This window comes from Pelodiscus sinensis, chromosome 17 (genome assembly GCF_052426305.1).
Source record: "Pelodiscus sinensis isolate ZL-2025 chromosome 17, ASM5242630v1, whole genome shotgun sequence".
In the NCBI taxonomy this organism is placed as follows: Eukaryota; Metazoa; Chordata; order Testudines; family Trionychidae; genus Pelodiscus; species Pelodiscus sinensis.
The window spans coordinates 2,498,282-2,518,499 of record NC_143068.1 but is presented as its reverse complement, the minus strand read 5'-3'; the positions used below and the strand labels follow the sequence as shown (position 1 = coordinate 2,518,499).

The window sequence follows — 20,218 nt, the reverse complement described above, 5'->3', positions numbered from 1 at the left end:
AAAATCGCTCCAGCACCATAACGCTCCTGCAAATCCCTTGTTTCTAGTCCGAGAAAAAATTGGGCCGATAGCAACCCCCGATTACATCCAGCACGCGCCTGGCCTGCCCAAGACCCGCTCAGGTACGGTCCCCCCGGGTCACCTGCTCCCCCCACTGGGAAGCGGCACAGCGCCTGGCCTCTGCAGGCCGGGCCTCCTTAGAGCAACGGAGTCACCGGGGTGCTGGGGGGGCATCGGAAGGAGGTTTGGTGGGGGCCCCTCGTGCTGGGAATGGTCCTAGCTTGCCCAGGTCTCTGGTGTGTCTGGGCGCGGGAGGAATCTGTCCCCATGCGGCTCGTGCAGGGCTGACTGCGGACACGGGCTGACTGGCTGGGGCTGCGGCTAATCCCCGCGTTGCTCCATTCGACAGGCAAGATCATGAGGCGCATCTTACGGCAGATTGCGAAGAACGACCGGGAGCTGGGGGACACCTCGACGGTGGCAGATCCCGCCGTCATCAGCCAGCTGTTCCAGCAGCGCTGTGAGGCTGCCGAGTAGCCGACCGCTGGGCCATCCTGAGGAGACGCCGGCGCGCCCGGCCCTGGGCGAGCGGGGCCCTCTGTCCGAGCGCTGCACTCGCGGGCGGGACGCTGGTGCCGGCAGGGAGGAGACGGGCCTGGCCGGGCTCTCGCGTTGTGCCTCTGGGGAGGTGCGTTACATTGCCGACCGGCCCGGCGCATCTGGAATCAGCCTCCGTCCCTCGCCATTTCCTTTTCCGTCCTGCTTGTCGTTCAATGGGCGAGGCCAGCGGCTGCCCCCCTGAACCCCTCCCGCCACGGCGGGTCAGCTGAGCGCAGGGCACCGCATGGGGGGAGGCCTGGGGGATGTGCTGGTACCCCCATTTGGCTACGGTCACTGCTTGACCCCAGCAGTTGGATTCTGCCTGCACAAGGCCCCCCGGAGCAGTGGGCGCAGGAGGGAACCGGAGCCGGGGGGCCTGGGTTCCCTTGGCCGTGCTCCAGTGTCCTAGTGCGGGTGCCTCTGGCTCATGCTGGGCTGGTTCATCGAAGGGGGTGCTCAGCCCGGTGCCTTGGGGCAGTGGCAAAGGTGACCAGGCCGGTGGAAAGGGGCAGCCAGGGCCTTCTGTTCCTCTCCCAGAACCCTGAGGGCAAGGCCTGAGCATGGCCGGGCTGCCTTCAGCTGGGACCTCACCCCAACAGCCGTGAGCCCCCCATGAGCATCCTGCCAGCTGGCTACAGCTTGGGGGTGGGTTTCTGCTCCGTCCCTGCTGCTCAGCTCCAGCCCTGCCCTGGGGCGGGTTCCTGTTGCAAACAGCTGCCTGGCTCGTTTTGTAACTTACACAACCCTCGTGGCTGCCGGCGGGGGCCTTGCCCCGTGACTCCGGCACTTGAATCGGCTCCGACCCCTCAAGGCTCCATCCCAAGGCCAAGCCCCCCCGGACGCCGCCAGCATTTCCCTGGCTGCTCCCTGCTCGCAGGTGCTTGCGCGCTGTTCTCGTGCTGTGCGTACCTCCCGCTTGTACCTCCCACGCGGCTCTGCCGGCTGTGGGCTGCTGCCAGGGCCTTGCTACTTTGTGGTCCTCCACCTTGCTTCAACCCCCCCCCCCCGTGTCCTTTGAATCTTGGTCTGTGATTTTGTTGGAAAATGGCTGGAAGTGGGTTCTCGCTGGAATAAACATGAGCCCGGCCTGGCGGCGCAGTGGCTGCTTGCTCGTCTCGGGCGGGGCCCCGTGGACTTAGGCTACCGCTTATCCCCCCCAGACCTGCCCCTCACTCCTGCGGCTGCAGCCGGCATGTAGCGGTGGGCGTGTAACTGCATCACAGGGAGCTCGGCCCCAGGTCACTCTCAGGGTGCAGAGCCACAGGCTACTGCCTGAGGGCCAGGGCTGGGTGGGGCCATGACTGGACCGTGTCCTGGCTTGGGCAGGAAGATCAAAGCCCCTGCTCAGGCTTGGTGCATCAGCTGGAGCCCCAAGCGGCCGGCTACCTCCTGGAGAGGGGAGGCTGGGCAGCTGGGCTCCCCCCAGTGTTGTGTGCACCGCTGCTGGGCTGCGTGTGGCTCTCCAGGTGCCGCACAAGACTCAGCTCCCCCGCCTGGGGGCCTGGAACCCTTTGGCTGCCGGGAGCAGGGCTGAGGCCTGGCCCATGGCCAGGGTCAGTCAGAGCGACTGCGCCGGGGTGGGCGAGGTTGGTGCTTTGCTGAGTGACCCCAGCACCCTGCCCCCAGGGGCTCCCCCTGCTGCCCCCCACCCCATGTCCCAGTCAGACACCAGCATCTTCCCCTCAGGTTAACTCTGAGGGGGGCTCGGACCAGCGTAATGACAGTGGCTGGCCCAGGAGCGAGTGGCCTTTACCCACCCTTTGTCCTGCCATGCTTCTGGTGTAGCCCCCCCCCCCCCCCCCCCCGTGCAGCTCTGCCCCTCCTGTCCTGCAGATACACTCCCAAGCCAGCTGCTGAATCCCTGGCCAAGACGCTGCCTCCCTCTCATCTGCCCTGGCCCTGCCCCAGGAAGGTGCAACTTGAAACCAGGCCTGGCCCTGGGCAGAGCAGCCTCAGGGGTGGGCCTGCCCCTCGGGGAGGGAGCGTTCAGCACCTGGCCTGTGGCAGGGCCCGAGTGAACTCTAGCATGTGGGCAGGTGCTGGTTTGCTCAGGGTTGCAGGGGCTGGCTGGTGGGGTGGGGTCAGCCCAGCAGGCCCCACCCACCTGAGGCACCTGTGGGTGAACACTTCTGTATCGGCCCCTCGGCCAAGATGAGCCTGGGGGGTTAAACAGCTGCTAGGTGGGCACACTCATGGACGGGCCAGCTGCCAGATTACAGCTCAGTACAACCAGCGGTACCAACAGGCTCCCTGTGCAGGCCACTACCCCTTGACTGGTCCCTCCTCGCGTGGTAACTCAGGCCCCCCATTTCGCTGTGACATGGCGCTGGTTTCCCGCCGTGCCTGAGCGCTTGTCTCGCTCGCTACCAGCCCACCCACTAGCCAATATCGCCCCTTGTGGCGTGTGGGCCCAGCCGTTCCTGCGTGCGAGGGCAGCGACGAGCCCGGCTTACCTACAGCCACATTCCTCATGAGGCCCCGTTCTTCTGGAGCCAGCAGCAAGCGAGCCCCCGTGGCTCTCCCTGCAGCATGTGGCTGGAGCAGTGTTTCAGGGGCGCCCTCTTGGATTAGCTTGGGTCAAGCTGTTAACTAGCCTAACCTGCTCAGTGTGTTAGGCCCCTGGAACAGCCTGTGCCGTCCCAGAAGGTACCACGGTGCCCAGGCAGCCTGCCCTCTTCTACCACGAGCCAGACCCCTGCACCATTGCCAGGGCAACACCTTCAAACAGCAAATCTTGGTTTTCAAAATGGGCTAAGGCTACTAGCACCGCCCCAGCCTGGCATAGGCCACGCCCACCCCCTTTACTCAGGGCCCAGTGTGTGCAGAGAAGGGATCAACAGGCTCTTACTAGACCAGCTGTGGGATGCCCAGGCTCACTCTGCCCTGGGCCAGCAGCCCTCCACAGCCTGACCCAGACCCACTGAGGGGCTGGCTGCTCACACGACTGCCCCGCACCAAGGGCTCAGCGCAGTAAGCAGGACTCCCCTGCCGCCACCAGGCCTTTCTCCTTTATTCACTGCTCCAGCCAAGTTACATTACACTGGGACCTGGCTCGTTACCCACCCACAACCCTGTACCTGCTGCTTTCAGCAAACCCCCGTGCTTCTTAGCCAGGCTGGGCAGGGATGGCCCCGGGCCTGTTCGCCAGAAGCTGGGAATGGGGGCCAGGGGAGGGCTCACAGGGGGGTTCCCTCCCTCTAGGGCACCTGCGTTTGGTCACTGTGGGCAGACAGGACACAGCTGGATGGGCCTTTGGGCTGATCATTCTAGCCTGCTGCCTTTACACTGCACAGGGGTAGGGAGTCCTGGCTTTACATTAGGGCCAGTGTTTCAGCACGGCTAGGGCTGCCTTGGCTAAGCTCATGTACCAAATCCAGAAGCAGGCAGGGGGTAGGAGACCTGACTTCCACTCAGCCTGCTGAGGGCTTAGGGCTCAGGCCTTGCTCCTAGATCCATGCTCCCTCTCTGTGAAACCAAGCTGCTCTAGATTTGGCCTTGAGCAGCAGCAACCCACTGAGCAGCAGAGTGTGGAAGAGCACAAGCTCAAACCAAGGCACATTTAAGCCTTTGGACCAGGCACTTAAGGCACATCCAGGCAGCTGTCACCTCCTAGCGCTGATCGCCAGGCGAGCCTCAGCTCGACTCCGGCCACTTCAGTGTGGCATGCACAGCTGGCTGCCGGTGCAGGGTGGGGACGGGGCGGTGGCTTAGGGAATGTGATATTTAGAAGACCAGTGGAGAAGCCCAGTCTTTCAAGGGGAGGGGGTGGCATAAAAGGAGCTGGCCCGTTCCATGGCCAGGAGGGGGAACGCCCTGGGGCCCTGACTGCAGCCATGTATCAAACAATCCCCAAAAGAAATGCCAGCCCTGCCCAGCAGCACAGTGGGAGCTGTCCTCTTCACACCAGATAGGGGGTATCCAGTACGGCCACCCCAGCCGCCACGCCGCCATCTGCATGCTCAACGGCCTTGGTGCGCAGGAGGTGACCGACGTGCTTATTCACAACCAGGTCCGTCCCGTGCCTGCAATGGAAGTGTACGGTGAGTGGCTGCCGCATGCAAAGCTGGATGCAGCATCGGGCCTTGCCCCTGAGCTGAGGGGCCTGGTCCCCTTGCGCACAGCCCAGGGCGGGACATGTGCAAACAGGCTCTGACCCAGCCGTGAGGCCTCTTCAGCGGAGAACAGACCTGAACGAGGGTAGGGCCCAGAGCTCCAGTCCTGGGCCAGGACTGCTCGGTGCTGGGTGACTCAGCAACGGACCCTGCCCCTGAGTCAGCTTGCCCCTGCTTCACCCAGAGACCAGCCCAATCCCACAGCCAGTGGCCCCCGGCCCCACCCAGAGCACTCCAGGGGCACATGAGGAGATTCGTCAGGCCTTATGCCTTAACACGCGGCAGGAAACGAAAGCCGCGGCCGCGTTCAAATGTTTGCACAACGGAGACACTTCCTACAGCGCTAGTTCCATTTCTCAGTTTCTTCAAGAGCGCCCCTTGCTGGAGGCGTGCTGGCCGTGTGCTCTTCCTCACGGGGGCACGCCGGGGCTGCGAGTGCTGCTGGGACAGGTCTGTCACTCCGCTCACACACCGTGGGGTTGGAAAGCATGGCCGTGTTTCTCAGGGCCCGGGGAGGGGCTGTTTTCTTTAACCAAAGGGGGGCGGAGGGGGGAGTCAAAGCAGCAGCCGACACGGCAGGAACACACGGAGCCCAGGGAAAGCTGTGCTCCAAGCCAGTGTTTCTCAAGCTATTTGTTTTTTAAATAAAGTACCCCCTTTAAAAAAAACCTGTAAGTACCCCCAGTACCTACAGTTTTCACACACACAAAACATTTTTCTACCATTGCAACACATTTGTTCAAACAACTTAATCGTAGCCAGGCGGGCGCTGACATTTTTGGGTGTAAAAAGTACAAAAAGAATAAAGTGCTGGAAAACAGACAGGTTCAGTTTTCTCCCAAGTTCAGTTGTGGATGTACCCCCCCCAGACTCCTCGCAGGTACCCCTAAGGGTCCTGGTACCACTGGCTGAGAAGCACTGGTCTTAGCGGTCCTGCTCAGGGCATGGGGCATGCCATGAAACCCCCTGGCCGGGAATAGCTTCGAAGCCGCTGCAGAACTGAGCGGCGCAGGGTTCGTGGAGACCTGCCATCGCCAGCCTTATCTCTGCAGCCCCAGGCTCGCAGACTGCCCCGGCTCACTAACCTTTCTACTTCAGGCGGCAGGGCCGCAGCGAGCGGCAGGAGTTAGCCGTAGGCTGAAGCACGATGGGCCGGCCCTAGCAGAGTGCAGGTGTGCCACTGACGTAGCCGTGCACTACACAGACCCAACCTCGCCTGTGAGTGGCTAACAGCTGCATTTCTGTTATGCACTCTCACGTCCGCACACTCACCTGGCGGCTGCACTGGAATGCAGCCTCCCAGAGCGGTGTGAATTCACCAGAACCCAGGGGAGGGCTGAGAGCTGGGCACAGCACTATTGCAAAGAGCCGACTCCTCACCTGATGTAGACACCAAACACCCCCAGCTCAGAGATACAGCTGGAGATTTCCAGGGGGCTGTGAGCCCTGAGCAAGCAGTTCAGCGAGGGCCGAGGTGTGATCTTATCCATTAGGATATAGGAGGTCCTCTCGGGGCTGTCTTTGATCTTCTCCAGAAGTTGCTTGAGCTCTTCCCCATAGAGGTTGTTCCCTGAGAACACACAATCGTACATTTCAGCAAGTCACAGATGGCCCTGAAGAAACTCAAATGGCCCCCCAGCAACACAGTCTGCAGTCACCCTGCTGGAAGGATCCGCACTGGCTCCCCAGGGAATTTCAGATTCCATGTTATGGGCCTGGCTTTGTTGATCTGGGTCCTGGTGTGTGGGGGGTGAGCGCTGAGGGACAAGTACAATCAGCAGCACTGTTGGGGGGGGGGGGGCATGGGTTGATACGCTCGCTCTGCCGCTGGCCAGCTTCATGGCCACGGAGCAGCCTGCACCGACAGGTCAGCATGACAAGCCTCATCATATTACATCGGCAGGAAAACAAAAACCCTGACAAGCCAACACGGGGTGCTGGCAAGAGGAAGATGCCGGTTCTGCCTGGGCAGCACAGACGATGCTCACACAGGGGCTAAGAGGGCCTTAAGTCACCTAGTGCCACAGCTGGGAAAGGGCCCGCTATGGTGCCCTAAGGCCCAGGCACTGCAATGACCATACAAAGCAAACGTCCGAGAGAAAGGCAAAGGCTGCTGGGCTCTGTAGCTCACAGGCCCCACCTCAGGGAAGCTGAATACCTCCTCCTTCCCGCTGAGGCTTCAGCACGAAGCGCTCCGGGTCAGCAATGGCCATAGCAACCATCCTGTCACCTTCTTCGCCCTAGTGGGAGAGAGAGAGCACGATCCGTATTCCTGTGCCTCGGGACACGCAGCCAGCTGGCTGCGCTCTGGAGGGGAGCAGAGAGAGCACAGCTCGCGGAAGAGGCCAGAAAGGGAGGCTCAAAGCCTTGGAGGGGACGCGGGGTTGAGAGTTCCCAGCGGCTGTCACCCTGCGTCCTGGGCGGCAGAGTGACTGACAGCTCGCACAATCAAACCCAAGCAGGCGGAACAAAGTGCTGCTTCACGCATCGCACACACGAGCCTACTTACCATATCCAGGGAATAGAGGCCAGTAAAGGTCGCTCTTAACCGAGCAACTGCCTCAGGCCGGTCGGGCAGCAAGCTCTCCAAGGCTCCTGGCTGGCTCAGCTCCTGCTGCACTTTCTTGGTCCCAACAAGCTGGGTAGCGATGTCAGGACACTTCACCGCTTTGGACCTTTCCATCAACAACCGCGCCTCCCAGTTCTAAGGGGAGACAGAACAAGAGTCACTTGGTCCCGGGTGCACTCCACTTCCTGGAGCTAGCCATCGGCATGCAGGCTCAGCGGGCAGGAAAGGCCCACACGGAAGGCATGCAGACCAAAGCCAGGGGGGTCCCTTGCTGCTACCGACAAGCAGCACGTCAACCTGGTTATTCTCCACTGGACGGACAGCTCAGCGTTGCTAATGGTGATCGAGGTGGAAGCTCTGGAAGTGCCCTAAACAATCCATTTCAGTCTAGGGACTTTTCCGAAGCGGTCCTAATGCATTTCTCCAGGCCAGGCACTACCGCTAGACAGAGGGACAGCCCTATACATTCCTAGCCAACGGGTCGGCTTCAGCTTAGTAAAGGCATTCAACTGCTTCTATAAACATGACAATGAGCAGCGAGAAACTCGAGAAGAAATCTGTTCCCATGCCCAGATATTCCTCACCCCTGCAATAGCCAAATGCCAGGGGTGCACGGAAGCTCAGATAATTAGGGGATTCCCAAGGTAATTTACAGATGAGCGATTCCATTCAGGATACAAAACAAATACAAAGTGAAGTTAATTAAAAGCAGCCGGTACCCACCTGTTTGTTATAGTTCTGTGGCACATAGCCTTCTCGGTAATACACCACTGCAACCTCTTGGCCTTCCCTAGAGCAAAGACCAGCAATATCAATCCAGCCTCCATCAGCCCTCAGGCTGTAACATGGGGGCCTGAAAGCAAGTGGCAGTGAAGGAGGCGCACAGACATTGCTATGCTCGTGCGTAGCTCGCAGCGTATCGCACGGATGCGAGGCTTTTCACCGAAGAGTCGCTAGGAGCCTCTGGGACGCATTAAAATATCAGCGATTTGAGAAATGGAACATTCAGAACAAACTCCTCCTAGGGCAGCAATTATGCAGCTTTTTAAGAGTCCCTCCGGTCTGTGCACAGACCATCTCCCCTCCTAGTTGTTGCACAACATCCCTGCAGCAATTCCAGCAACTGCTTCTATGGAGAAGCGCAAGCAGGAAAGCACTGATGTATTCTGTGCTACATTTAATGGCAGCCTCCTGCTCCCGGCCACAAGCGGGGGGAAGTAATGGCAAACGCCCCTGGACTTTAGCAGGCCCAAGATTTCAGCCACTGTCTCCTCTGGATGTCTCACCAATGCTCGGCTCTCCTGCCCGCTCGTCTCTGCTGGCTGCTTCCCTTCTCTAGTGTAAATCCATGTGTTTTAAAGTCAGAAGCAACCGTTATGCTCATCAGAGAGCCCTCCTGTACAATTCACCCTGCACACTGCATCAAAGCCAAACACCACGCCCACAGTCTGGTCCCCCCTCTCCCTCTGGTCCTTGGACACGCTCTCCTTTTCTTCTCTCTAGGGGCTCTGCCTCGTCCCGTCACCCTGATCCCTCTGGCTCCATCTGCCGCTCCAGGGGAGAGAGGACAGAGATGACTGTCCTCTCCGTTTCCATGGGCACCCAGATTTCTCTTTGCAGAGGAGCCTGGATGCAACCCCGGCAGCTGGACGAGGGAGGCAGCACGTGACTTGCCTGCTCTCGGCGGAGCACTAGCCAACACATGGACCACAGGTGGAGAAACTGCTGTCCAGCACGAGGCGTCACTTCACAAGTCACTCAACCCATTCGCCAGACTTGCCATTAAGTCTCAGATGGGAGCAACTCTGAGAGCTCAATAATGCAGGGGATTTTCACACAGCCACTCTCTGCTCCAGCAGCTAGCACAAGAGCAGCTCTGTCTGCTCAGTGAGGAGCAGCTGGAGAGGCTGGTCATCTCCCAAGAATGACTAACAAAGTCAGTCCGAAAGGAGGAATTCCTGCAGGAATACACAGTGTGACAGGAGCTCTGACTAAACTGGGGGGGGGGGGGGAGGAGGGAGCGCATTGCTGTAGAAACTTCAAATGGGAAGCTGGAGAAGAGCAAATGTAACCGCGTAAGTAGCTTTGGGACAGGACTCGCCCCTTTCACGGCTGGGCAGCACGCTCAGGACCCACCCAGAACCAATAAGCAGCACGTATTTGGATTTTGCGACGGTCACACTAGGATTTCAGCAGTCTGACCTATGTCAGGACTCAAGGAGACCGAAGATTGAGACAGAAACAGCGAGATCGTCACCAACTAGCAAATGAGCTGGCCGTTACAAAAGCTGAGCGCAGGAAGGAACCAGTGCTACTTATGATGGTACCAATAGCTATGCAATAACGTTCTCCTGATATTTCTCCTGGAAACGTAAAGCGCGTCACACTGCCTGTAAGCAAACGAGTGCTCTTCAGGGCAGCGTTCCCCAACAACCAGTCAGTGGACTGGCGCTGGTCACGGAGACCTGCCAGACACAGTGTAAGGCAGCAGCAAGTCAGTCCCTGGTATCAAAAAGCTTGAGAAAAAACTGCTCTAGAATAGCTAAGCTGTTTACATACCCACAAAGGAAACCACCATCCCCATGGGGCCTCAGGGCTCTGGTTTGGAAGCGGGAACGTAGGTCTTTATATGGACTAGTTTATATATGCTCCCCCCACACAAACCCAACACAGAAACACTGCTAGAACTATTGCAGTGCCAGTGAGTTTTCTTACTGAAGAGGATAAAAGCGTGAAGTCGACTGAAGAGAGGGTTATGCCGCCAATTTGGACTGAAAATTGCCATTTATGAGTGATGTAACAAGCCTGTCAGAGATCCACCTTGGCCAGTCTGGACACAGGTGTGAGCCCAATGCCCTAAGAACACAGCAGAACGTTGTGGCCGGGCCTTGGCAAGTACTTACATGTACAATCTCCTGTCCTTATCCAAAGACGCCTTTTCAAACACCTCTTGAAACCGTCTCCGGATCACCCGGATATTCCTTTAAGAGAGGAGTGAGTCACTGACCTTGGCAAAAAGCTATATCTGCAAGCGAGCTCGTGAGTGGAACGTCCACCCCCAATGGCTTTAGCCCCCAGAGGAAACGGGTAAGGCTTCCCGGCCCCTCTTCTTTCCAAGGTCGCTTCACTAACAGATCTTCCGCAGACTGGCTAGGGCAGGCCAGGCCATTAACAAGGTCTGTAGCTGGTCCATAATCATGCGTCCCCCTTTCCATAACTAGACTGTCACCATCACGCCTGCCCGTCTTAGTAACATTCTTAGCACAAAGCAGCCCAAAGAGCAGAAGACCTGTCCCTAGGTTTTCACACCAATGTAACGGTAGCAGGTTCCTTTGAGAAGCCACTAGGAGGATAAAGAATTGTGACAGGCTTAGCGCTCAATGTGGATCTGAAAGCAGGGGCAGGATAAAAGGGGAAGCAGCGTACAACCAAATACCCCCCAGCACAACAGCACTGCTCCAATACAGAACGGCCCGCGAGCGGCAGGGTTACTCTGTCCTCAGAGGCCAAGTGCCTGTCTATTGCCCAGACTGAAATGCCAAGTAACCCTGACAAGTTCTTAAACGCACTCTCAAGTTTTACATGCTCATTGTTAATCTAAGAGTGTTTCTCAACCCGGGGTCCCAGTACCCTTAGGGGTACTTGAGAGAAGTCTGGGGGTGCGTCAACACAACTGAAACTTGGAGAAAACTGAATTTGTTTTAAGTTTTACAGCGCTTTTGTCACATTACCGAATTGGAGGGAAGCAGCCAGATCGCTGCTGCACCCCTAGGTGGGGGTGTTGGCCCCAGAAATCTGTATGAAAGGGAGCCATGTGGGGGATTGAATGGGAGCTTGTTGTTTTCTGATCCTGTGTACACTGTTTATGTGAGTATATAATGTCTGTGTGTGTAGATCTGTAATCTGTGTGGAAACTGAAGATTTCCCTGCATGTGGTTAAGCATTGGGCAGGGCAGAGCCTGTGGAGCCTGTGGACATGCTAATTACCTGTGGAACAATGGTTCTCAATGGGCCAAAGACACACCCAAAGAATGGGGGCTGTCCTGAGAGCAGCCAGCAGGGAACACAGAGAGGCTGAGGACCAAGTGACCTGCTGCATACCAGAAGAGGCCAGGAAGGAGTATAAAGAAGCCATGTGGTCGATGCCATTTTGTTCTCAGCTCAGCACTTCATCCCAGAGGCAGCACTGCAGGGATTGAAGAGCCCGGAAGACCTGTGAACCCATCCTGATCTTAGGATGTGCAATAAGAACTTTTAAACCAGCAGCTGCAACATCTCTGCTAGCGCCTGCATCGAGAACTGAGAGGTTCGGTGCATGTAACGTATGATACTTTAACAACCTCACTCTCAGGCTTTTCTTTATTGTAATAATAAACCTTCAGATATAGATTCTAAAGGATTGGCCCAGCGTGATTTGTGGGTAAGGTCCAGAGGGTAAATTGACCAGGGATCTGTGGCTGGTTTCTTGGAACCGGACAGGACTTGTTCGGGGTAGGTGGGATTGGGTGCTAGGACCCCCCATCTGTGTATGAGGCCCGGGGCCATCTGGGGCACGGATATTGCTGGAGTGTCGGAGGGGTTTTGCTCGGGAGGCTTCAGGCAGGCAGCTGAAGCGCTCTGTGGGACTGGTTTGTGGCCTGCGTGGAAAGGTCGCCAGTCGGGGGCTGTAAGAAGCCCCGGATTCGAGTAATTCGCCCTGAGCGGACGCCCTCAGCTGTGCCCAGACACGGCCTGGTCCGTCACAGCTTTATTATTTTTGTACTTTTTACACCCAAAAGTGTCATCGCCTGCCCAGCTACAATTAAGTTGTTTAAACAAATGTGTTGTAATAGTAGAAAAAAATTCTGTGTCTGAAAACTGTAGGAACTGGGGGGTACTTACAATTTATTTTATTTTATTTTTTTAAAGGGGGTACTTTATAAAAAAAGGTTGAGAAACACTGCTCGAAGACACTCCCAACAAAGAGAGGAAAGGGTTTTTTTTTTTTTTTAAATAAATTAGTTGTATGAGCTGGCTCCTGGTAAAGTGGGATTAAACAAGTTGTTTCATCCTAAAATGATAAGCAGTTACCTGGTCCACAGCTCATTTTCTATGCAGCGTTGGTCAAAAATATTCCTTTGGGTGTCTTCAACCAGGAACATCACCACAGCTCTGAAACATACATCCCAAGATCTGCTTCAGAGTCTGAAACAGACAGACCCCACCCAGAACCACAGGCCTCTAGCTAAAAGATTTCATCTTTTAAATTCACTTTGGTGGTACGTTTCTTGCAATGCTTTCCAACTGATGTTTTCCAGTACCCAGTCCACTTCTAAAGGGCAGTGTCATGATCTTACTAAAAAGCAGCTCTGGGCAGGAGCACTAGGGGAAGAAACAGGAAAATTCCAGAATGGCTACAAAAACATTTCTAGAGGTACAAGTCTTCCCCACCTTTTGGGAGCAGCTGGATACTGTGATTCTAAAGAAAGCGGCATATGGCCAACCCAGGGACCCTGAAGATCTCCTTTCCCTGGGATGGGAGGGGAAGGAGAGCAGTACTCAGTTTAAAAAAGTATTCCAGAGACCCCTTGGAAAAGAGAAATAACCATGTGCTCATCTGACATCGTCCCACCCACAGGCCACTTCTCCCTCACCTGGCTGAGCCATAGAGCTCCCAAGCTCTCCCAATGCCTGCGGCAATCCCCTTGGATGGATTATTGTCCAGTAACTTCGACGCCTCCTTGGACTTCCCCAAAACATTCAATACGTGCCTGTGATGCAAGAGAAATACGAAAAAAAAAAATCACATGATGATCTGCGCTGACCTAGGATTTGTAAGACAGAACTCAGAGAGCTTGTGGCGATTCAGAGGTTACAACAGGGCGCATTGGCTAGGCCTACACTCGCGGCTTCTTGCGCGAGAAATATGCAAATGAGGCAAAGCATGGAGTATCACTGAGCCTCATTTGCATACCTAATGAGCTGCCATTTTTGCAGAAGAGGCTCTTGCTCCAGAAGGAGCGTCTACACTGCCCCCTCTTGCGCAAGGCTGCTACCCTGATTATTTTCAGGAATAACAGCATTGCCCAAGAGGGGTTTTCTTGCGCAAGAGGGGGCAGTCTAGACCACTCCTTCTGGAGCAAGAGCCTCTTCTGCAAAAATGGCAGCTCAGTGATATTCCACGCTTCGCCTCACTTGCATATTTCTCGTGCAAGAAGCCGCGAGTGCAGAGAGCCATACAGCGGCAGAGACAGAAAACGTGCAGTGATGGTTTGCTGAACCCTCCTCACTGGCTACGGGTCCTGCGCTGGCTTTCGTCTCAAGGAGGTTCCCGTACCGATGCACAGCTGTGGTTCTCGAGGTAAGGCCTCCGAAGCTGGCAGCAATGGTGTTTATTTCAATTTGCTTCAGTGCTGGAGTGCCATCTGCACCATGGTCAATCATGTAATCAGAGCGGTTTATTCCCAAGAAGACGGTCTGAACAAGAGGGGGAAAAAAAAAAAAATAGCACACAGAGATCCCCACCTCCACCTCTGACCAGCAGAGCAGGGGCCTTTGCTTTCCACAGGCCACTTTGACAAAGTCACTTAACAGCCCCTTTTCAGGATGGTTCCAGCAACCTTCGCTCAGGTCCAATAACCCCCTGCTGGTGTCAAGGGGAGTTTTGGCAGGGCAAAGACTGTAGGTTGGGTCCTTCAATTTCCTGCAATTATTTGGAAAGACCCCAGCTGAAGCCCTTGGCATACATCTCATGGCAGGAGAAGGTAACAGATGCAACTGCAGTGCAAGAGTGTGGGGGAAGGCGTCCAGAGTGATGCAGCTACGCAGAAGGGCTATCCGCAGCATCGAGTCTGCCTCCTGCACACCCCAGGCCACTCATCACAAAGCTCTTTGGAGACTTTCAGAGCCAACACAAGTGGCGCGCTCAGACACGGCTAAAGGCTGTTTCCAGCAATACCCAGCAAGAATACTTAGAGGCATGTTTGCTGAATGGTCTCCTGAATGAGACAATTTACTCTTATGGTGTAAGTGGCCAAGATACCATAACCTAGAGTAACTGAACAGTTCAGAACCACCCCTCCTCCAACAATTTGAGAGCGCTGTCAAATTACCAGCCCCCAAACTTCCCTTAGGAAAGAAAGGAGGGGAGGACGGAGAAGACTCCCTCTGGGATACCTGCGCCAGCCCTTCTTTCAGCACTTGCGTGTAGATTTTAAAGAGTTGCGCTGTGAAGTCATCTGCCCTGATGGTGCTAGAGAAAAAGAGAGCACAGCAATCACTGGGCCTTGCCGGAAGGGGGAGAGACAACAAATCAATCCCTTGCCCCAGGAAGCCTAGTCCATCGTGGAAGCTATGGGGTCACTCAGCACAATGCACTGGGCTGTGGCCCAGCCATGCTCTTGGGCACCAAGCTAAAGTCTCACCTAGGGCATCTGCAATGTAGCCCTGTGCACAAGGCAACCACTGCAAGAGGCGAGAAAACCCGTATCCACAGCGCTCAGCTGTAGGCCCCCTAATAAGAAGGTTCACAGACTCACAGTTTAAGGACAGAAGGGACCATCGGGATCATCTAGTCTGCTCTCCTGCACCTCACCGGCCCCAAGCCTCACCCATCTGCTCCTGTAACGGCCCTAACCTCTGGCTGAGTTACTCGCGCCCTCAGAGCAGGGTCTGAAGATGTCACCTTACAGAGAAGCCACCATTCACACTAGTTTAAAGCTGCAGTTGACCTGTGCCCATACCGCAGAGCTCTCCCTCCCTCACTCTCCCCCTGCAACTGCCAACGGGAATCTCTGCGAAGGAGGAGAAGTCAAACATCTGATAGAGAAAGGCAGCAGAGATAAAATCAAAGTCCTCCCACCCCCATCAGGGCCTGGCATACTAATCCACAGGGCAAATTATGGGGACCACCACCACCAACTTCACCTGTTGGTAGTTTACTGGCTGGCCATGCTGCACATCACTATACTCACCACTGCGTAATCCTTCTAGAAAGGGCTCTGGCACAAACAACCGGACTAAATTACTAGCAGTAAGATGTTTACATAATACACTGCTCCCACCTCCCCAGGCCTAGAGCCACAGGAATCACGGGTCTGGCCTCGGGATCAGAGACACTGGGTTGTCTCTGCTCCAGGGGTCTCTTAATAGAAGACTTCCCTGTGCTGTACAGTGCAGAGCGGCAACTGGGAGGGGAGAGGGTGTATGCTGAGTGATGAGAGACCCGCGAAGCAGGGACGGACCCAGCATCTCAGTGAGTCGGCTGCCCTGTGCTCTCAAATGCAGAGCGGCAGCTGGGGGAGGAGGAGGAGGGGGAGGGAAGTGACTACTCGACAGCGCTAACCAATAAGTTCCTGCTTAATGGTTAGTCCACTAGCTGCCAACATCCCTAGTCCAGCCAGGCAGCCACAAGTAGCAGCTGCCAAGGTGGGGTGTGCACGTCTTCTCCATCAAATGTCCACTTACACAGCTCTGCAGTTAGATGGCTCAACCTTTAGTCCTTTGCCTCCCCCACAAGGGTCACAAGTTTATTCCTGTCTCCATTATCATCACAGCTCTTTGACCATACCAGATGCACCTCAGTACCCCAGCATTACTAGACTGATAGGGACAGCGACAGATGGGATAGGATTTTGGTCCAAAATTTGGGGCAAGGCTCAGGTATCTTGTCTTTGCCGAATATTTCCCTAGGTAGGCTGACAGTACAAACCTACAACTCTCAGACCCTCCTGGCAGCCAGCAACAAAACCTTCAGCAAGTAGTACTACAAAGAGCAAGATCCCAAGAGCTCAGAGTCTGGTTAATACTGAATTTAAATGCCAAGCAGGCTCCCTGGTGGTAGGATAAACTCTGTAAGGCCATCTGAGGTGGGGCACACACTGAGGCAAGTGAAGCCATTCCCAGTCCCCCTATGGATCAGTCATCTTTTGCAAGGCTTAACCAGACCCAAAAATCTTAATGAAAACAACTAACAAAACTACTAATGTAAATTGCAATGTAGCGTCTGATACACCTAACTACTTATGGACTACTGGCAACCACGTTATGAAGTGTCAGTGGAGAAAAGGAGCTACTGGTTCCATGACCAGTTTGGCAGACAGAGAGTAAGTGGTAGCAGAAGTGGGGCATTTAAACGTCTGCCTAAACCTGCAGAACTTGAGGGATGTGCGTAAATGATCAGTGGAGGTGACCGAGGGCAATTCAAGAATTAAGAGCAAAAACAGACTAAGATTAAGAGCAGCAGAACTAGGGTTGCCAGCTTCCCCAAATGGGCAGCCCAGATGCCATTACCATGAATGGTGTCTGGTCGGGAAAGAGGGCAACCCTAAAAAGAATATAAATACATTAAAGTATCTGTATAGTTAATATATCTAGACCATAAATACCTAGCAAGAGCACGTTCCAGGAATCCCACGTTCTGGCTAACAGCATCCACAAGTAGGTTAAAATCTTGCTGAACAGCATAGGCTTGCTCAAAGAGGGTGCTTGGGACTGCAGAGGGGAGCAGTGTCAAGGGAGCATAGTTCACCACCTGCGGAGAAGGGTCCAACAAAGGAAGTCAGCCATTCTCTTCCCCTAACAGACTGGGCTGAAGCCCCCTGACTCTCTCAATTTGTACTGAGTTAGTCCCAATTTAAAAGCAGACATGCTCTAGACTAGATCCTTACTTCCTTTGTCCTTGAACAGACTTTTCCTTGATAGGCCACTAGGTGCACTGGCCTGGACTTTGGCCTTTCTAGTTTTTGAGTGCTTCACTTCACAAACTTAATATAATGGCATTTGGGTCAGATTTCAATAGCAGCTCCACAGTGACAGTTGCATACAATCTCTGTTCTCACGCTACTGACAGAATGCTGTCTTCAGATTTAGTTCAGGGAATTAATTTTCTAGCATATGCCGTTCTGAAATTTATCTCTGAGGGTCTCACTTTCACTACTCAGCTCTAGTCCCTGCAAGTTCCGGACACCACACGCTTCTTCACTAGACCCCCAACTCAGGCATAAGCCACTTTGAAAACAGCAATTTTATACAAGACAAAAGTTGTTCTCCTTGTTCGTCAGAGCTGTGTGTGGGGGTCAAAACCCCCTGGGGCCACCGTGTACATCTGCTCTGCAGCACTGCCTTCCCTACCCTCCGCATCAAATCCTAGAATTCCCTAGGCACAGGCTGATCTTTGTGCTCCACGGCATCACTGTTGGTCATCTTCAGTCTTCTTCCAGTCTGCTCATGGATGCAGGCAACTCGTTAGCCTTCAGCCAATACACCTTCAGTCCCTCGCCCTCCCGGGCTGCTGGTGGATCAGGTCTATAAGCAGTTCTGGTCCGACAGACCCTGCTGAGAGCTGTAACACCAGCTCCCCTCGGGCAAGTTGCAGGAGAGACACCAAGGAAAACGCCTCCCAGCAGAGCGGGTGTCCCGGATTTCAGTCCAAGCCATTCCCGGCGACACCGTCTTTTAACCCTGTTCCGTTAGGGGGGCAGTGGGAGGCCCCTGAGCAGCAGGCCCGCTCGCTGACAGCCCGTCTGGAACTGCACAGGGGGCTCTGCGCGACAGAGACGGCATGTTCCTCACCCCCCCGCCCGCGGGGAGCGCACAGCCCCGGCCCCCCCCGCCCGAGGGGAGCGCACAGCCCCGCCCCCCCGGCCCCCCCCGCCCGAGGAGAGCGCACAGCCCCGGCCCCCCGGGCCCCCCCCCGCCCGAGGGGAGCGCACAGCCCCGGCCCCCCGGGCCCCCCCCCGCCCGAGGGGAGCGCACAGCCCCGGCCCCCCGGGCCCCCCCCCGCCCGAGGGGAGCGCACAGCCCCGGCCCCCCGGGCCCCCCCCCGCCCGAGGGGAGCGCACAGCCCCGGCCCCCCGGGCCCCCCCCCGCCCGAGGAGAGCGCACAGCCCCGGCCCCCCGGGCCCCCCCCCGCCCGAGGGGAGCGCACAGCCCGGGCCCCCCCCCGCCCGAGGGGAGCGCACAGCCCCGGCCCCGGCCCCCCCCGCCCGAGGGGAGCGCACAGCCCCGGCCCCGGCCCCCCCCGCCCGAGGGGAGCGCACAGCCCCGCCCCCCCGGGCCCCCCCGCCCGAGGGGAGCGCACAGCCCCGCCCCCCCGGGCCCCCCCGCCCGAGGGGAGCGCACAGCCCCGGCCCCCCCCGCCCGAGGGGAGCGCACAGCCCCGGCCCGCCCCGGACTCACGTCGGACGCGCCGGCCGCCTCGCGGGTCCGCATGAGGACGCCTCCCAGCAGCGCCGCGTCCACGGCCGCCGGGGCCACGTCCCGCACCAGGCGCTCGTCGAGCAGCACGTCGCGCCACAGCGCGGGCCGGGCGGCCATCGGGGGGGGGGGGGGCTGCTTCCCGCCCACAGGGGGCGCTGCCGGGCCCCGCAGCCAAGCGCTTCGCAGCGGCGGCTCCCGAGCAGGCCCCCTACCTGGCCCGGCGCCGTTGCGGTTGCGGTTGCGGTTGCGGTTCCGGTTCCGGCTCCGCCCCTCTCGGATTGGGCACGCCGACAGCCTATCAGCGCCCCACGCGGCAGGGAGCGCGCGCCATCCCCCGCGATTGGCCGGAGAGCGGTCACGGGGCAGGAAGCCGCGGTGTAAGGAAGCTCCGCCTCGTTCCGCGGGGCGCTCGGCCGGCCAGGCAGTGCGCCTGCGCGGGGCCGGGCCGTGGTGCCGAGCCGGCCTGCAGGGGGCGCCGTGGCGCGTATCGGGCTGGTCCGGCGCGGGGCGGGGCGGGGCTGTGGGCAGAGCGGCCAGTGCCGCACGTGGGAGCCCGGAGCCCCGCGCTAGGGGCGCGTGTCCCCGCCCGCGGGCTGGCTCCGCACAGGGCAGGCGGGGCTGAGTCCGCTGTTTGCATGTGGCAAGACTGGCACGTGCCCATCTCGAGCGTGGTGCGGATGTTTCTCCCGCTTCCGCTGCAATGTGCCTCCCCCGGGCTGTGCCCCGGCAGCACCCATTGCATGGCCGCTGTTTGTGCCGCATAGCGGGTGGATAGAAGTGGATGTGAATTCCCTAAGCAGAGCTGTCCCGCTGGTACGCTTTGGTGTCTGCAATGCAGCGTGTAGTCTGCCTGGTAGAAAGCTTGAATTTGTAATTGCCTGTGCGCGCAATACTAGCCTCTAATTCAGCGCAATACTAGCCTCTAATTCAGCGCAATACTAGCCTCTAATTCAGCGCAATACTAGCCTCTAATTCAGCGCCATGTGTGCACAGGGCAGGTTTAGTGTTAAGGGTGTTTATACTGGGCTTCAGTCAAAGAGTTCACTAAACAACAATGGCAATTCTAATGCTAACGTCTAAGTTACATGTAGATTATTAACACGGGCCTGTTCACTTGTACAAAATGAAAAGTGCTGGTAGTGTTGATGGTTCTTCAATTTCCATGCACAGCACAGGGTAGGCAAATCTACATCTGTGCTATAAAGCGCCAATGCTGTCCAAGCTGCTAGTAATCTGAAGCAGGAATGTAAGTCATCCAAATATTTGGTGGATGCTTTTCTGATGAGCGAGCCTGATGAACGTCTTTCAAATGTTCAAAGGGTTTTGTATTATACCGCTTCAGTCCTTCAGTCTGAAATAGCCAAAAGGAAAGCCCCAGAATATTATCCGGCGCCAGCTGATTGTAGTTTAGAGATGTCATCTACCTTTCTGCCCCAGTGGATGCAGGTCCCAGCAATGAGTATAATCGTTTAGAAGACATTCAGATAAGATGCCCTCAGTTACAGACCATATAGATTTAACACTGCACAAAAGACTTGCTGCAGAACTACACCGTGACAGGCTATTCCTTCACTGATTTGATCAGTTATGATGAATGAAGGCAATTCATCATGAGTGCTGCAAAAACTGAAGTAGAAAGACTCCAGGGAGATGTGTCCATCCCAAATGGAATTGTACCGCTACATGCAGATGGAAATCTCATCCATGAAGGAGACAATATAATCACATAGAGACCGTTGATGGAAATACTGTCTTTCAT

The 20,218-nt window shown here is 56.5% G+C and overlaps 2 protein-coding genes across 4 annotated transcripts in view; one reads left to right on the top strand and one right to left on the bottom strand.

Annotated features, from left to right (window-relative positions):
* ACSS2 (acyl-CoA synthetase short chain family member 2) overlaps positions 1–1,687 on the top strand; it is a 43,924-nt gene extending 42,237 nt beyond the window's left edge. For both annotated transcript variants that reach the window (XM_075901485.2, XM_075901486.2), the window contains exons 17-18: positions 48–122; positions 410–1,687. In XM_075901485.2, coding sequence (XP_075757600.2) covers positions 48–122; positions 410–537 — 203 coding nt within the window. In that variant the 3' untranslated portion in view covers positions 538–1,687. The remainder of the gene's footprint in view (positions 1–47; positions 123–409) is intronic.
* Positions 1,688–3,590: 1,903 nt separating this feature from the next.
* Positions 3,591–18,703, bottom strand: GSS (glutathione synthetase). 2 transcript variants are annotated; one of them, XM_075901487.2, is made up of 12 exons: positions 18,439–18,703; positions 16,647–16,792; positions 14,437–14,512; positions 13,598–13,737; positions 12,915–13,031; positions 12,352–12,432; positions 10,185–10,262; positions 8,005–8,071; positions 7,222–7,416; positions 6,871–6,952; positions 6,093–6,282; positions 3,591–4,622 (listed from the first exon to the last, which is right to left on the bottom strand). In XM_075901487.2, the coding sequence occupies exons 1-12, from the start codon at positions 18,574–18,576 to the stop codon at positions 4,499–4,501; spliced, it is 1,434 nt and encodes a 477-aa protein (XP_075757602.2). In that variant the 5' UTR covers positions 18,577–18,703; the 3' UTR covers positions 3,591–4,498. The 2 variants fall into 2 exon arrangements, with proteins under 2 accessions (XP_075757602.2, XP_025037228.3); XM_025181443.3 differs by lacking the exon at positions 18,439–18,703 and adding an exon at positions 17,392–17,829.
* Positions 18,704–20,218: the final 1,515 nt, after the last annotated feature.

What these genes read in the sequence shown, in the direction of transcription:
- GSS (XM_075901487.2), bottom strand. Translation starts at nt 18,576, where the DNA reads ATGGCCGCCCGGCCCGCGCTGTGGCGCGACGTGCTGCTCGACGAGCGC. An exon ending in AGAACCACAGCTGTGCATCG is followed by an intron (nt 13,032 to 13,597) that starts GTACGGGAACCT and finishes CTTGCATCACAG; the next exon opens with GCACGTATTGAATGTTTTGG. An exon ending in CACAGAACTATAACAAACAG is followed by an intron (nt 7,417 to 8,004) that starts GTGGGTACCGGC and finishes GTCTCCCCTTAG; the next exon opens with AACTGGGAGGCGCGGTTGTT.